At 50.0% G+C, this 17756-nt stretch overlaps 1 protein-coding gene across 7 annotated transcripts in view; it reads right to left on the bottom strand.

The window, feature by feature from the left end:
- Tmem108 (transmembrane protein 108) overlaps nt 1–17756 on the bottom strand; it is a 322687-nt gene continuing 304931 nt past the window's right edge. For all 7 annotated transcript variants that reach the window (XM_063249008.1, XM_063249010.1, XM_023560119.2 and 4 more), the window contains 3 exons: nt 12495–13877; nt 5918–6072; nt 1–355 (listed from right to left, as the gene is read on the bottom strand). In XM_063249008.1, coding sequence (XP_063105078.1) covers nt 233–355; nt 5918–6072; nt 12495–13877 — 1661 coding nt within the window. In that variant the 3' untranslated portion in view covers nt 1–232. The remainder of the gene's footprint in view (nt 356–5917; nt 6073–12494; nt 13878–17756) is intronic.

Here is a 17756-nt window from a genome sequence, read left to right as displayed (position 1 = left end):
TTTGCTTAGAAATACCTTTATTTTATAAAGCCACAGGTCATTCTTTAAAGTTTTTTGTTTCATTTTTAAACCACACTTATAAAAAATGTGTTGACAATTCTTAGGAAAAAAAAGCTGAAAATGTTTCTCAGTAAGTCAGGGTTACACAAAGGTTATATTTATAATATATATTTGTATATTTATACTTTTTAAAGACGAAAAATAGGGAATGGCAAAGCGAAGGCTGCTGCAGTTAGATCTCAGACACTTGGTCGCTTCCTACAAACAGTGTTTCCTGACAGAAGGGGTTCACCAGGACCATCCCGGTGTCGCGGTAGTCGCCATTGGCCGGGGAGCGGGGCTCGGAGAGCTGGTCCTGGGGAGAGAGGGAGACTATGTGAGCCAGGGAAGCTGTGAGAAGTGGCCATTCCTAAAAAGATGCACACACAGAGCTGTGTGCTTCAGGGTTTCTGGCCCCGCTTTCATCGGCTCCACTGCCATAGCTGAGGTACAGCGGCTCTGTTCTTTCTTGTTTTTATAGTAGTGTCCTCATTCTGACACCCTACACTGAGCTGCTGGGGTAGGTGGTGTTGTCCTTGATAAAGTCTGAGAGAATCTGCCCTGCAAGACATATCCGGCATGTGGCTTGCTGCCCTGCTGGGCAAAACTGGTCCACTAGGACCCCTGGTTTTATTTCCTGCCCCTTTCTCATAGACTTCTGGGAAATGCCTCACTTTTCCCTTGTGAACATGGGTACAGCCCCCCTCTTCTCCTTTCCTGCCACTCACATGGCAGAGTCTGACAGACCCGTCAGATGTCAAGGTCCAGTTCCCCTTCCAAACTCTCCCGGGGCCTGAGCAGAATTATTGTCCCATTTCCTGTCACATAAGCAGGGCTGAGCTGAGAGTACCGGAATCTGTGCGACTGCATGATAGATGCTGAGTCAAAAAAGCCTGCCTGCTCCACTGCAGGGAAGAGGAGCCTAGAAATAGGCAATTCACTGCTTAGAAACTAAGTACTTTGGCGTGGTCTGATCTCAGTGACCAGAGATGATAGGCTACACGGCTGAGCCCAAATTCAGACCAGATTTTCATGTAGGATAAAAAAGAGAGAGAGAAAAGAAAGAAAGGCAAGGGAGGGATGTGGAAACAAGGTAAATAGGAGGGAAGGGAGGATGGGGAAAGGCAGACTGTTCCCACTCTAAATAACTGAGGTTTCAAAACCTCTAGGCCATTTCAGGACAAACAAGCTGAAATCAGCGGGCCTAGTTTACTGGAGTATGCTATATTTGCTTAGAAATGACTTCATTTTAAGAAGCCATAATTAATTCTCCGAAGTTTATTTTTAAGCAAAACATAGGCAGAAGGTAATTTTTGAGGAGGATTTGTTGCTTTATGCCTGGAAAGGGGAGAAAGGAAGACATTCCACTGTTAGCATAGAGCATTTTCCTTCAAAGGCTGTCGTGGGCTGAGCACTCAATGAGCCGGGGGACAGTCCTGGGCCAGCCTTCTAACAGAGAGGCAGGCAGCACATCAGAGCAGGGCAGAAATCGCTGTTGGCCACTGAGCCTTTGGCTGAGCCGTGAGGGGTTCTGCAGGCTCAGTTTAGCTTGCTTCACAGTTCGCAGGGAGCAAGAGCTTGCCAAGTGAACTGTGTGTTTCACAGCATAAAAAAAGTTACATAGAAAAGGAAGAAGGCAGGGAAGAAGAAAAAGAGAGTAGGAGAAGGAAGAGGAAGAAATGAGAGAAAAGTTCCTAGCAGCCTCCGGGCAGTGGCACCATGTCTGCCGAGCTCAGGATTTGCACCTTGTGGGTTTCATCAATGCAGAAGGGCTCAGTGAGCCAGAGGAACTCGCTGAGGCAAAGCCCATGCGGTCTCTAAAGCTGGTGGCCACAGACAGGCCGTGGGCACACGTCCTGGGACATGGAGATGTGGAATCTGCCCCTGGGCCCTGTGGTCACCCGGCAGATGGGCGGCAGTCAGGTGTCTGTCTGCATCCTGGCTCTGGGAAGTTTGTCTTCACCTGTACTCAATGTGAACTCAAACAGAACCGGCATGTTTCTCTAAATAAAGAGGAGTCGATTGCTGGGAGGCAAACAGGGTTCATTCTGCTTGTAAGCCAAGCCAAGCCATTTGTTGTGAGTCCCAAGGTGTCCTCGTCCTCCGTCCTCCTGCTCTAGAGCCTGTTCCTGGCTGTGATGGCCCTTTCCGCCAGGGCCTCCGGCTGTGCGATCCCAGGATGCGTGGTGCTGGAGCCATACCTGACTGTGGTGTTCTAGGGGTGTGTACCACCAGCACTGAGCCTTGACTTTGGTTTTCACATACAATTTGCCGAGAGTATGAGAGGTGTTAAAGTAGGGCCAGTCCTTTGTTATGTTCCAGTTATTTTTTTCCTGGTACTGGGAATCAAATTCAGGACCTTGTGCTTGCCAGGCAGGCACTGTGCCACTGAGCTAAATCCCTGGCCTTCCAGCTTTTTACTTACTGTGCCATAACAGATGCACTGTCTCCACTTAAGGTTAGTGCTACCACAAATCCTGTACCCTCTGCTCATCCTTTGCTTAAAGTTGTTTTAGTCTATTTTTTTATTAAGCATCTACTTTGTGTTAGGATTACTGTGGTGAATAAAATTTGCAGTTCATTCTTTTGATACATACTCACCAAGTATCTGCCAAGTACAGGCACTATTCCTGGTGCTGGGAACACAACAAAGGAGGTTCCTGCCCTCAGGCAGCTTATATTAGGTGTGATCAGAAAATACAGTGAATGCTTCAGGTTTAAAAAACGATTACAGTAAAAACACACTGTTATTAATCCCCTTACTCGTAACATTATCCCATCTTTCTGGCCACTTTCTGAAGCAGTTCTGGAAGTCCTTTCCTGAGTATCTTAGTTGCACTGTGGTGGCTGGTTTGATGTTATGGATCTATTCAAATCATCTATGTTTGAAAAGTCGTTTTGACTTTGGAGATGAGCATGAAGTTACAGTGCCAGGTGTGGTTGCAATGATGAACGAGGAGACTGCTATTTTAGGGGCCTGCCTTTCTGTTGGATGGTACTTAGCATTCACAGTTCTTCTTATCACACCTCATAAAGACACTCGTGAAAAGAGGACTTTAGAACTTCAGAAGGAAGCATGATGATAGGATTTGTGTGTCTGAAGTCAAGGGTAGGATTTTGAGAAGGGGTAATGGCAGTGTGTCTGTCACTATAATAATAATAATTATTGTTTTTTTTTAATGACAGTATCTTGCTGTGTAGCTCAGGTTGGTCCTGAACTCACTATGTGGTCCAGGCTGGCCTTGAACTCGTGGTGATCCTCCTGCATCATAATTATTAATAATTTTCTAAAAAATTTCGAACAGTCACTCCTTTTTGATCTCGCCTGCATTTTCAGGAAGTCCATCACAGGAGGAAGAACAACAGGGTATGGTGGCAAGTGAGCTGAAGAAAAAAAGAAACAACCCTGGGCAGGGACCAGGGGACAGGGCAGGGGATTAATTGGTTTAGGGAGTCAGGGAATGGCTCCCCCAGGATGTGATGTTTGAACAGAAGCCTGAAGGAAGAGAGGGACTGAGGCATCCAGGAGAAAAGCGTTTCTGAGAGCGAGGAAGAGTAAAGGCCAGCATGGCTGGGGGCGCTGTGGCCGGTAGGAGGAGCCCGCTAGAGAAGGGCCTGTTGGAAGGCGGAAGCTGAGGTCTTTTACCGTGAAGAGGAAGGAGCCTGGGAGAGTTGGGAGCCATGGCTGACGGCTGACGAGGGGCCCGGCTGCTGCTGTGGGTCCTTGCAGACCAAAGAGACAAGATGGGAATGGGGCTCTCCGTTTGCAGAGCTCGGTGCAGCAGTGCTGATGTGAGAGAAGGCGCTGCACCTGGACTGAGACAAAGCTCTGTCTTTGGAAAAACTGATGGCACCTGCTCACAACTGGCCCCCAAGTGAATTTGATGTCTGAGGGCAGCAGGCAGAGGGGAGGCAGAGCTCCGTCTTGGGCACACGGAGTCGGAGGTGTCTGTTAGGCTCATAGGGCAGGTGGGTGAGGCGTTCAAAGGACAGCTCAAGGCTCCAGGGAGAATTTCAAGGTCAGTAGTGCAGGACGGTATTTAAATTGTGAAGGTAAGAAGGAAGGGAAGTGGAGCCATGGTGGATGGAGCCAGCGTATGTCAGTGAGCAGAGGCTGGGGCACGGATGAGGCCCCAAGCTCAGCAAATGAAGTTGAGAAGGGGCTGCTGGGAGCAGGAGAAACACAGAGAGGCTGGGGCCCCTGCTGCTGGGTGGGCATGAGGTGTCAGCAATGCTGCTGCAGGAGGAGTACAGAGCGCTCAGCACTGAGCCCTGCGAGCAATGCAGAAGTGGCCAGTTGTCCACTGTGGAGAGAGCCATGGAATCACAACCCTGATGAATGCTGAGATGAAGCAGCAGAGAGAGTTGGGGCCAATGGCAGGGGAGCCACGTCCAGCCTGGCAAGGAGAGAAAGACTCCCTGAGGAGGTGACATTTAGGCTGGGCCCTGAATGATGGACCTGGATGACACCAGGAGAGGGAGCAGCCCAACCGCAGACCTGGAGTGGGTGCGGTATCATTTGGTGCCATGAGGAATAAAAAGAAACCCAAGGTGGCTGGAGCCTAGCAAATAAATGGTGGGGGGTAGGATGTGTGGCCAGAACACTGGGTGAGAAGCAGGTCTCCCTATCGGCCCTGCGAAACACTCTGAACTTTAACTCAGGGCTCTGGGAAGTTGCAGAGGGACTCTGGACCTGGGGATGTGATGGCATTCCTGCCTGTACAGAATCACTCCCGAGGGCTGACCTGCTGGGAGGGCAGAAACGAACTCTCCCCGACTGTGCCTTCCTTATCAACACCTTGCTCCTGGACCATCGAAACTGCATCCAAGTTGAACTAGCTAGTTTTGGTTTGTCCTTCTGTCCACTCACACTCCTGCTAAACCACCTCTCCCTCCTTTCCTTATCCATTTTCTGATCAATATGCAGCACCCTGTCAGGGTCAGTGTAACCCTGACACTACGTTGCCTAAAGTGCAGAATTTTAACAGACTCTAACACCCCACGCAAGGGCAAGGCTGTGCCTCATCTGCCTCTGTGTGCCTCTCCCTGGTTCTGTGCTGTCCTACAGCCCCTCCCCAAGAGAGAACCGAACATGGTGGGCTGGAGGCAGGCCTGGCCCTGCAGTCCCACGCGCACTGCCCAGCCCACCAGCGTCAGGGGCAGAGGCTCCTGTGCTGCCCCTGAGCCCAGGCTCTGCCCCCGGGGCAGTGCCTGAGGATGCATTTACCCTCCCAGCACTTTCTTGGGAAGCCTTCCTCCCCTGGGTCTCCAGTGCTGTGTCTATTACTGTCCTCTGTTTCCGCTCATCTGTTTTTTTCTGAGTGATGTTGGCACCCGTCCTCCAACTACATCTGGGTATGTGAGCCTCCTGAGCAAGCTCTCATCATCACAGTCCTGTTTGCACAAAGCCGGCCCTCAAAGAGCAGGATTTACTTGCACCTTGAAACCATAAGTGCTGAGAAGAGTGCTGTCCAAACTTCAGCATGCAGGGAGTATTTTTTGCTAAAAAGTCACCCTAAAAACTGGGTGCCTCTAATTTCAGCACTTTGAGAGGCTGAGGCAGGGGGACCCCGAGTTGGAACCCAATCTGGGCAATTTAGTGCCTTAGGGAGACCCCGTAGCTACTTGTGAAGGCCCTAGGTTCAAGCCCCAAGCCCCAGTACCACCCAGACACCCCTGCATACATAAAATGCAGACCCTGCCCAGTGGGCTAGGGTGAGGCCTGCAACTTGCGGCTGCTAAGGGTGCTGCTGGTCCTTGGACCATGGTGGAGCAGATTTCACAGTTGAGTGCATGCCCTGTGACTCTCTTTGGGGCCTGTGCTTTTCTGTGCAGCAGGACCAGCACTTGCAGGGGACTGAGGGCTGGGGCTCATCACCTCAGAGGTCTCCAGGGACTGAATCTCCCGGGGCAGCTCCACTGCGTGCCTGTTGAAGTAGTCCATGGTGATGGCGTTGTTCCAGTAGCTCAGGTTGTTCTCAGGGTTGGCTGTCTTCTTCTTCCTCCTCATGCAGCACACTGTCAGCAAGACGGCTGTGGAGAGGACAGGCCATGTCAGAGGAGGGCAGGGAGTGACGGCTGAGCCAGTGTTGTAGGTGACAAGTGCAGGTCTCCAGGTGACACTGCTAAGGTAGCACAACCGTCAGCCACTCACCCCATCCACTCACTAGTGTGTTCCTTCAACTATTATCTGTGTGGATGCTTGTTTTGTGCCAGAAACTAAGTGTTTGGGAAAACGACGAAGCCTTCTAAGTTTCATAAACTTCCAGCTTAGTACATGTACAGATGGGTACAGAGGGGTTAGTTAAAAAGTAATAAACAAAACAAAATGATCACAGAAGGCAAATTCAGAGAGTGATAACTATTTGATGAGAAAAAGGCCGAGCAATGCAGAAGACACCGGGGTGATCTGGGGAGAGACTGTCGGGAGTCACCATGGAGGCCTCCCTGAAAGCCCACGGGCCTGCACCGGAAGCCCTGTATAACCGTCTGCAGCTTTTACCTAGGGACCTCCACACCCACTGAGATGATGATGAGCCAGAGAGGACCTCCACACCCACTGAGACGATGATGGGCCAGAGAGGACCTCCACACCCACAGAGAAGATGATGGGCCAGAGAGGCACTGTTTAATCAGGGGTTTTCTCAGTGGGCCCTTGCCATCAAGGCCTCTGAGGGCCTTTCTGTGAGGCTTACTGTGTCCTGCCCCTTTTACTGTCCACTCAGCTCAGGGATGTCCCCCTCTGTATATCCACACTCTGGAGATCCTTCCCTTGTAAGCAAGGCCTTTTTTGGGTGCAAACTGAAGGCATACTAGAACCATTGATTCATTTAATGCCCCATGTAACCTCAAGGGGTCAGACCATTAGGGTCCCTGTTTTACAGAAGGGAAGTCTCAAGGTCTGAGAAATAAAGTGACTCACCTAGGGACAAACCCTGATACCTGACCCCAAAGTCTGAGCTCTCGTGCACTTGTGGCTCTGCCATATGCTGATGCAAAAGCCCAGCCTGTACTGGTGACCTGCGCAGGCTCTCTGCAGCTGGACTGAGCATACCATGATGGGCAACTCTCTCTGTTCACCCTGACTCAGCCCAGGGCAGTGGGATGTGTTTGGAGTTTGATGAACTAAGTGAGAACAGAGTGCTTTCCAGGAAGGCTCCTGATATCTTCGGTGACCTGTCCAGGTCACACACAGAACGGTGATGCTGCAAGGTGACATATGCCCCCTGGGGGAGAAGCCAGTGAGTGAGGACTGAATATCCTGCTCAAGTTCGCTTTCCGTGGTACCTCCTGGGGTGGTGTGGGCCAGGTGGACTGGGCCATCTCTGTGCTGGGGAATATCGGAGGCCTGGTGTAGAGAGGGGCCCACACTGCCGAGCAGCTGGGAATTTGGCCAGCATCTGGGCGCATCCCCGGGCACAGGATAGCTGCAAAAGCTGGCACCTGTTCAGGCTGAGAGCCCAGATTCCAGGCTCCCGGGTGCTGCTGGCTCTGACCTGTGGCAATACTGTGAGCATAGAGCCCCTGCAGAATAAGAAGATAGCCTTTCAGCTGCTGGCCTGATTGGCACCTCAATCTGAAAGGCCTCTGAGCAAAGACAAGAGATGGGGTATGTTTCCATTTTATCTCACTTGCTTCGAACAAAAAAGATTTCTAATTTTCTATCATTCCCCCCAATTCCTTTAAACAACAAAAACAAAAACAGGCACGGTGAGGCATGCCTTTAATCACAGCACTCTGAGAGGCTGAGGCAGGAAGATCAGCTAATTACAATTTGCACCGAGTCTTAGTGACTTTTGAGTTAATACCCATGGTCCTATATAGTCTTCAACACTGGAGAATGTACACTAGGTATGTAAAAGTGGCCAAACTCTCCAGCTGTATGCAGACCCAGGGTGCCAGCCACTCCCTTCCCAGTTTAGTGCAAACTCAATTGCTCTGTGTCTCTAAAGACCACAGTCATGGGGAACCCAGAGGAGATGAATGGTTATCTCTACTTCAAGTTTTCAAACAGGGTTGAGAGTTGGGCACGCTCTCTTGGCTTCTCAGAACTATTACCAGAAAATTGTCCACAGTTTGCCAGAAGTGTAGTAGCGAGAAGGGTAACTGGTTTTAAGACAGAGTCTTGGGTACTGGACTTATATTTCTGGGAGGGGCATGCTTTGAGGTGAGGGAAGTCACTGTGTAACCAGAAAAGGAAATGAAACCTCATAGGCCCCCTGGGGATGCGACCTTTCTAAACACCTGCTGAGCTGCTCTCTGCCTAGCCTATTTGAGTATGCTCTGCATCATGCTAACAGCAGTAAGTGACTCCTTCACCTACTAAGCACCCTCTCTGTGGCAGACTCGGATAAAACCTTACACGCATCATCTCTGATCTTTACATGTCTTCAAGGTGGGTGCTGCAGGTAGGATGGAAACATAAGACTTCCCAGTGCGTGGAGTACGGCGGAAACAAGCCTGCATACCAGCCCTCTGGTATGCTTGTGCTGAGGCCACACTTCCCAGGCTGCTCCTACCAAGCCCTGACTGACTGACAGGGCAGTACAGCAGGCTTCGTCCCACGGGACACATGGCTCCTCTGAGGGTTCAGGGAGTTCTCACTGGCCTGGCAGAACTTTCTTTGCTGCAATGCAGTCTAAAACTTCTTCCCCGTCCTCTGCCCTCCCAGCTCTCTTCCCGTGGGTGTCAGACTTGCACTGAGCATTCCTTGCCTCTTCCAGTTCTTCCTAGGACATTTTACAGGTGTGTCCCTCAGTGGTTCTCTTGCATGCCCAATCTAAGCTTGGTGCCTGCCTCCTGAAGGACCCGAATGGACAGTGGACATTAGTTCCATTTCACAGATTAGAAAGCACTGAATACATGGTTAAGCAACTTGCCTAAGTCCTATAGCCAATGAGTGGCAAAAACTGGGGTTAGGTATAAGTGAATCTGTATCCACCAGCCAAATATTTCTGATCCAGCAGCGTGACCTTTACAGGTGACAGTTAAGGAAGTGGTGACATGTTTCAGTTTGGTTCCCTCATTTTATAAATGAAAAACTCAAGAGCAGCAAGCAGAAGGATTAGTCCAGCGCTGCAAAGGCAAGGGCAGAACTTGTGGGGACCGTCATTTCCTCCTCTGGAGACTGAGGGAGGAGGCCATGGGGAGGCTTCAGGTTATGGAAAGAGCCACAGGGCTGAGGAAACCAGGTTGGGGTACTAAGTACCTGGTTCCCCAGTCCAACAGCCTGCAGAGGACTAGGGAGGACCACAGCAGGGGGCACTCACTGGGGCGCACAGAGAAGAGCTGTCAGAGTGTGCATATGACACTGTTACGATTAGGGCGACATCCCCTGAAGCACCCTGCCTGCTTGAGGCTTCTCCCCTTCTCATCCACTGGTCCATAAACTCCTAGGAGACACCCTCTCAGACACATCTCCGTATGGGTCCAATTCCTTTCTTTCACTGGCAAAAGATATTCTGACTTATGTTTTCTTATAATTACAAAATCATTTAGGGGCCATGAACACTGAACCACTAATGCAGCCAAGAATCGTGGGCACAGTGAGGCAGCATGTCTTGGAATGGTGCACCAGACACGCTCAAGAATGGATGTGACAAGTACAAGACAGTCTCCAAATTCACATCCTGTGGAAACCCACAGCACTGGCTGGCAGGTGTGGACCAACACAAAGCTGGCAGCAGTTCTGTGCATCCTGATGGTGGCAGCAGAGACCATTCCAGGAGCCACATGGTTTCCCCGCATAGACCACTGTGGCCTGGGTCCAATGGATTTCAGTTCTCAGCACATCTGAAACTGTCTCTGCTGAGGGTGTCTGGCAGGGCTCTACAGACTAAGCATGTTTCAGCCCTCACACAAACACACCCTTCCAGCCCCTGGGTGGGGCTTGAGATCTGTCTGGAAGGGCAGGTAAGCTGCTGACACTTTTCCTCACTCAGGCAGCCCTGGGCTTTCTTATGCTCACCCCTTCACCCACCAGAAGCACAGGAATCTCACCCTGACCAGCAGTTCTGGCTGGACAGTACAGGGCCAGGGCTGGTAGTGGTCTAAGCAGTCAGAGGAGAAGAAGTCTTGCTACCATCCCAGAACACCTGAAATGTACCGCTAGATGGCAAGGGATGGCGTCCTCCTTTGAGGTCTGATAGAGTGGCTTTAGCATAAATGGAGCCATTAGGTGTGCTGAAACGTGGGCCCTCAGGCCTGGAAGAGCTCTGCTTACCTGATCACAGACGGGGCTGGGCTGTGAATGTAACCCAACGCACGGGGATGTTTGGGAAGGGAGACGGGGTTCTGAGGCTACTACACAGCCTTCTTCCTTAATGTCCCTCTCACCAGGGCCTTCAGAGGCTTCAATCTCATAGGAGGAGCTGAAGCCACAATCCAGGCCCCAGACTGGTGTGGAGGCAACCTAGGCCAAGGCAAGAGAGAGGGACCTCCTACATCAGTGGTGGTGAACCTATGGCATGGGTGGTGGTGTTTTTTAGATGTTAATGTATGAATTGTTTCTTCTAAGCTAAAACCGCAATATTAGGCTTAATTGCCGTGTTGTCACTTTGTGATAAGTGGGTTTTGGGATGCAGTTTAGGCATTGGTGTCTAAAAGGTTCACCATTTCTGTCCTACAGAGGTTCTAGAAATGCTAAAGTTAGGTGGGCCCTGCAGTTCCCCAGTGGCCACAAGAGTCCACTTTGAACAAAGTTTGCATTTTCTTTTGGAAAGCAGTATCTTAGAATAGCTATGATAACTGCACTACTAATTCCATTAGTTCATGAGAACAAACTGTGAGCGCTTACATTGTTTGATCTGTTTCACACACCTGTATCTTGTAATCTGAGCAACTATTTCGAAGATAACAATATGCAAGGGAGTGACCATTGTCAACTTCCTATCATCTTGTTTTGAAATCCTATACCACTTGTCTTGTTTTGCTCTGTTTTTATTGCTTTGTTTTCTAATTTATTTAAAAAAAAAACCCCAAAACAAAAAACTGTGTCCTAGTCCTTGCTCCTGTCTCGGCTCATGTTTGTCTCCATTGTATGTAGAGCTGGGGGGGAGCCACGTGACCTGTCTCTATCTTCTAGTGCTTGGCAATGTGTGTGGCACACAGGGGCCTCAGGGAACACTGTTCTGCACTAAATCAGACAGGCCTTGCACCTCCTAATTCGGGTTGACACGCTGTGTGACTGGGACTCCAGCGACTCACTTTTACCTAGTGACTCACTCTGCAGCTATAAGGTGTGGGTGATGACAGGGATTTACTTGCTTGTTTTGGTTTTTATTTTCTATGGCTAGTCTGTTTCAAGGCCACAATGGTAAAAGGCATTGGAAATTCTCTTTGTAAACCAGAGCATTCCAGGCACATGTAAGGAACAGAAAGATAAAAAGCTATGTTTCATGTGGTCACTTTTCGAATGTGATCATTATTAGTAATTTATTGGTCAGTGGTGCTACCTAGCTCATTACCATTCTTCTGCTTTAGAAGCAGGAAATCGCAGTTTTAAGAAATGTTTTCATGAGAGACAGTAAAACTGCTTTCATTAAGGATGATGCATGTGCCTTATAAAGGCTTTGTTTTTCCTGAATTGAGTCCTTGAGCAGAAGCAGGTTGCCTACACCCTGGCATGGAAACTTTGATTTGGAAACTGGATCAGCCTGGGAGAAGTGGCTCCTGAAAAGAACTGAGGCTCCAGATTTAAAAGAGATCTGGTTGGAATATAATTCCAAGCAGAAGTCATATTAAAGGCATGAACTTCCCATGCTAATCCATGGCACAAGCAAAGTAGGGGGGACTGCTCGGATTCATACACCTCTCACGCCAAGGCTCGTGGAACTCCCCACTATGTAAAAACTTCACACTTCCTTCCTTCTTAGGGGAGAAGGGAGGAGGAGGAGATATGGAGGAAGGAAAAGAAGACATAGAAGGAATGTGGAGGAGAAGTAAGAGACGAGGGGGGGACTTTGCTACTTGGAGACTGTAAGTCAGGAGAGGTCAACTCCTACTGTGACATCTTGGTGCTGTATTGCTCCAGTGGTGGCAGGCTGTGCCTGAGACAGGCTGGTGTCATGGCTGAAGCCCTGGGCTAGAGGACGGGTGCTGAGCTTGCACCCCAGCTCTGCCTGTCTAACTCTGATCTATCTTCCCTCTAGCTTGACATTTCCTTCTGCAAAATGGAGGGCTGGATCAGCCTGTCTATAAGGTCCTCCCCAGTGCCTAGGTTTGGGGCTTCATGACTTGTGAACATTTGAGCTGTGGTCCAGCAGAGACCAGGACCAGAGACAGGGTCAGCCCAGAACTGTTCTGTTCAACTGTGTCATGGGACTCAGGGAAACGTTGTAGCCCCCTTACTGGAGGCTGCTCAACTCTAGAGTAAGAGAATATGGGAGAGGAACAATGTGACATGGTATAGGGACAGTAAGGGTGGAAGGGGCCACAAAGGAAGACAGGGCACTCACAGCAGGAGGAGATGGGTACACTGATTGCTAGGATCACCCAGGCGATGTCCATCTTGCTCAGGCAGATGGTGGCTCTGTGCTGGGGCTTGTCCCCTTCAGCCACATGGGAGATGTTCGCTGCTGTTCCAGGCTTCCAGGTCCCTGCAGGGACCAGGCGATTGAGGAAGTTCCCCGTGGCTGTGGACACCACTGTGGAGAGAGGACTGGGCACCCTGTTGGTCATCGAGGGGGAGGTGGTAGCCTCCTCCTCAGCTAGAGAAACAGTGCTTTCTGAGATTCCAGGGGGATGGGCTGGGGCCTGTGGGGTTGTGGATATTCCCTGAGGAATCCCCTGGGAAGGGGCTGAGATGCTGGCATTGAAGGCAGCCTGGGTTGGCCCCATCATAACTGTAAAGACCCCAAAGCTGGCAGATGGAGGTCTGTTGGTGCCAGGGGTGACAGTAAGCCAAGAGTCACTGAGGCCGGGGCTGTCCTGTGTGTCACCATGGGGGTGCTGAGAAGGCACTGGGGTGGCTTGTGAACTGGTAGGAACTGCAGATGCTGTGGTGTTCAGCTCCTTTCCTGGGCTCATGAGGTTGGAACCACCCCCTTGGTCTGCTGTGACAAGTCCTGGACTGTCTTCTGCAGGTACCAGGAGGGTGGGAGGTGGCACCCATGAGGCATTTCTGGGTGCTGTGGTTGCAGCCACTGTCTGGGGCTGTGGCAAAGAGACGTTAGGGGTCCTGGGGGAAGGAGCAGAGGGATCTGATGCCACAGACCCTGTGAAGTTGCCCTTGTAGATCTGAAAGATTTTCCCTAGTGGGCGCTTCTGCCCCAGGTGTGTGGAGCTCTGATTTCGCCCCCGCTGGCCTTCTTTCCTCCCAGCGTGGCCACCAGGTGCAGGTAGGATAGGGCGTGATGAGCCCCCAGCCCCTTTTCGGGAAGAGCCTGAGAGTCGGGGGGACCTGCGCGTGGTAGCTCGAGGAGCTGCTGTGGTGGGGCGGCTGGTGGCTCCTGTTAGCTTTGTCAGCAAGATGGTGGGGGTGACTTCCCCTGTGGGATGGCTCTCTGAGTGGGAGTATGTGGTTGCCACAGCAACTGGAGGAGAACCAGTGGGCAGGGGGTTTTCGGGATGGAGGACGGTTGCTGTCACCAGGACAGTGGAAGTGGCATTTATAGGAGGGTGCCCATTTTGATGGGGTATCGCTGTTGCCATGGTAGCTGTGGCCTGTGAGGGTCCATCGGGAGGAGGGCTGAGTGTCACCACGGAGGAGTGTGTGGTCTGGCTGTGGGGTGCAGTCACCATGGTGCCTGGGGGACTGCCAGAGGGGAGGACCTGAAGAGATTCCAGTTCCTGGACAGCAACTACCAGCGCTTCAGTCAGTGTCACGGTCAGGATGAAGCCTGGAAGGGGAGACAGAGAGGAGGAGTGAGACGCCCAGAAGGCAGCTTGCAGCTGGGTTCTCCTTATCCGTGACCTGGAACACTCTGGGAACTCAGGGAGAAGGTCAGGTGTGTTCCCAGCGCCCACACTGGCACTTGGTACTCTGTATGACACAGAATCTTATGTGGAGTGGGGACAGGTCTAGTAGGTTGACACTAGAGTACTGGTCAGGAAGAGAAACCAGAAGAGAAGTCAAGCTGGCTGGTCAAGTCCTTTCCCCAGTTCCCCCTGAACGCTGTCAGCCCCACCAAAGCGCAGCTTCTCAGAAGGGGTGCAGAGTACAGGAGGATCAGTGGCAGCTGCTTCTCTCACCTCCCCTTCTACAGCCAGGGTTGCAGGCTAGCTCACCACTAAAGGTGTGAGCCACACAAAGTCAAGTGAGAAAGACTTGGGTAGGCGGAGCCACCCAATTCTGTTTGCTTTTCTGAACTGGAGCAAGATACTAAAGGTCACACCTCCATTCACGCAGATGCACTTACCAAACAATCAAAGAAGGTCGACCTTCTCCTCTTCCCTGGAGGACAGAAATGAACAGGGCAGACTCCAGCCCTGGATGAGTTTGCACAGATCAACAAACAATGCTAAAATAAGGCAGAGATGTCCCAGTGTCACAGGAAAGTGGTAGGGAGAAGGGAACATGGGCCCAGAGAAGGACAACCAGATTTGGTGCCCATAAAACACAGAGACCAGAGTCAAGAGCAGAAGATGCATTCTATAAACACTGTTGTTATTATGGTGTTTGCTGTGATTCACTGTTTTTCCTACGACACAGATGTGGCTGAAGTCTGTGGAAAATTCTCACTGGTGATACCCAGTCTTTCTGAGTAGGAATCCTTTTGAATATTAAAGAAATGATTTGCATGATAGTTAATGTGTGTATTTTTATTCAGAAAATATAAAAGGATATACTTTTGTTAATCAAATGTCAATCTCATTTTTCATAAAAATTAACATCTTGATTCTTGTACTTTGTAAAAATACTGAAGACTCAGAATATAAAAACCTATAAATTGAAAAACATAAACACTTGCAGTTTTGTTAGTCACAGCATCATGTGCAATTTAAATAGCACTTCATGCAAACAAGGCATAGGAGCCACCTCGTTCATACACTGGGAGCCTGGCCATTCCAACATATGGGTGAGGAACAGCAGGTCTCCCCTGAGGAGCGGCTAGCCTTCTCTAGGGCTTGGTTCTGATCTGTCTACTCCTCTTTGTTCATTTGCACCCCTTTTTCTGTGCCATTCACAGACTTTCCTTTGGCCCCAATAAGTCCCCAAGACTAATTCACTTGGAGTCCTTCTCTCTCATCAGATTGGAGCAACAAATGGCCAAAGTAGGTCCCTGACTGGGATTCCCACATACGTTCTGGCTGCTGATGGCAGAAGACAGGGCCTTGCCTGTGACTTCCAGGACCCAGGGGAGCTTCTAGGAAGAACGAAGGGGAAGAGATCTATCTGCTGCTGGTATAGATGTGACCCAAAGCCCAGGATCACCATTAAGGATGTAGTGGAACCTTGCAGTGACCTTGTGCCTCTCACCTGCACTTCTGAATGGTAGGGAAGCCAAGGGACTCGGGTCGCAATGCTCAGTCTCTGGGACCAATAATTTGTCTTCATCAATGAACTTACATCCATGAACCAGATCATACACCAACAGTGCACTCTGCTTATTCAAGTCAGAGAGAAACACACTTGATTTAATATTCACAGCCACTTGGCAAGATGGGAAATTGGAGCTCAGGGAGATGAGGTAACAGGTGCAAAGTTGCACAGTAGAAGCCTGTGAACCTGGGGTTGTTTCTAAGTGTATGCTATTCCTGGTCAAATGCCACCAACAGCACAGGAGGAAGAAGAGGACTGTAAGTTGCATCAACAGAAGAAACAATGTACTTTATGTTCTGGTTGGTTTGAGGTTATTCCAGCCTCTGTGCCCTCACATTTTGCAGCTTAGCACCACAGTTGAAGCCTAACCTCGGTATCTCAGGATGTAACTGCTTCTGGCAACAGGGCCTTCAAAGAGGTAGTTAACAGTAAAATGAGGCAAAGGCTGGGCCTTCATCCAGTCTGACTGTGTCCTTCTCAGAAGAAGTTCGGACACTTTGCAAGTGACACTGGGGGTTGGGTGCATGGCCTCGTAGAACTAATCAGCAAACAGGTATCTGAAAGAGGGGCTTCAGAGGAGTCTAATCTTGCTGTCACCTTGACAGTGGAATTCTCCAGAACTGTGAGGAAACAACTGTCAGTGGCTTTTTGCTATGTCAACCTACCAAACAAACACACAGATCTTACATTAGGGATCCTCTGAGAAAGGAGAGAGAAAGAGAGAGAGTCAAGGGCTTGTGAATAACGGGTTTATATTGGCAAATAATCTGAGGGAGTTTGAGATGAATGAAATGGGAAGAACCAATCTGGGGCAGCCATGAGATGTGTGAGATGCGTACCTAAAGGGAATATGGAAGACAGGAAGTCACCATCTGCCTGAAGGCACTCTCCCCCTGGGGCTTGGTGCTACCCTTCCTGGTCTCACATAGCTGTCAGGAAGTGCTGGCTTGAGGTGCTGGCAGATTATGCTTGTGCCCAGCTGCTGGCGGCCACAACAGCTGGAGTGAAAACAGAGTCCCCAGAGGATGGCGGGTGTGGAGCACCAGATGCGTTCCATGTACTCAGAGCCCCGAGATCCAGGATGCAGCAGACTTGGGCAGCAGTCAAGGGTAGCAAGAAGGTTTAGGAGAGAGAACCCAGGCCATCACAGAGACACAGGCCATCTGCGCCTCCCGGATAACTTCTGCAGCACTCACATGCTGCAGCATCACGTGCAAGAGGAAGTGGGTCCTTAAAACACTCCGGGGAAGACCTTCTCCCACATCAATGCCAAGCTTACCAGCTGGAAGCCCAGAACTTCCAATGTCATCATCCTACCTGCCCTTTCTGCTTCTCCTGTTTATGCTTCCACTTGTCAGCATCTCTTGATGTTGTTTTACTTTCTAAGAGGAAATGAACCTCTCAGCCACTCTTTTAGACTTTGAGATTAATCTTGGAAACAATGAATGAAAATTGTCATCCTGGATATCATAGTTTTTACCAGCAGGGGGCATCTGGATGTATTAGTGAGGGACCCTAAAGGTCATCTAACCCAACCCTTTTCTTGCACAGGGGAGAAGGGAAGGAAGGAAGTGACTCGCTCAAGAATATGCAGCTGGCTGGGAAGATAACATGGACCATTCTACAGGCAGTACTTCAGAGCAACTTTTCATTTGTATCATAAAATTGCTACCAAGTTTTGCTGCCCAGACATCTCCTTCATCCTCTAAGGTCACCTTCATTATGGAAATCAGACAAGAGTTTACCTCTCCTCCTTAGCACAAGAGGTTAACAAATGGAATGGGATGCACGCTGTCACAATAAATGTGCAAAGCCTTCAACCCGGGCTCCCCTAACACATGCAAATTTTCATTCAAGCCCCTTTGTGCTGGCCTACACATGCCCCTCCCCACAATCTGCAGCTACTGGCTCCTTGCATATTATTTGCATGGATTTGCATAATGGACTCTGGAAGCCTCAACTCCAAATATATAAGAGAAACTAAAAGTAAAAATTAGCTTGATGTACTTCAAATGTGGAACCGACAGAACACACCAGAATAAGGACACACATGTGGAGTGGAAGCCCAAAGATGAATGGGTGCCCAAATGTTGTAGGAAGGCTTCCACCTCCACAGGATTCCAACGTACACATGATCTCAGGAGCCAAGGCAAGGAGAGGGCCTTCTCCTCCTCCTCCTATGCTTTTGGTGGATGCCCACAGTCTATCTTGGGCATGACATTTGCAACTGGCAAAG

The sequence above is a fragment of the Cavia porcellus genome, unplaced genomic scaffold, assembly GCF_034190915.1.
Source record: "Cavia porcellus strain 051 isolate PalLab524CR breed Dunkin Hartley unplaced genomic scaffold, mCavPor4.1 scaffold_5, whole genome shotgun sequence".
Taxonomy (NCBI): domain Eukaryota; kingdom Metazoa; phylum Chordata; class Mammalia; order Rodentia; family Caviidae; genus Cavia; species Cavia porcellus.
This window is presented reverse-complemented; position numbering and strand designations above follow the sequence as displayed.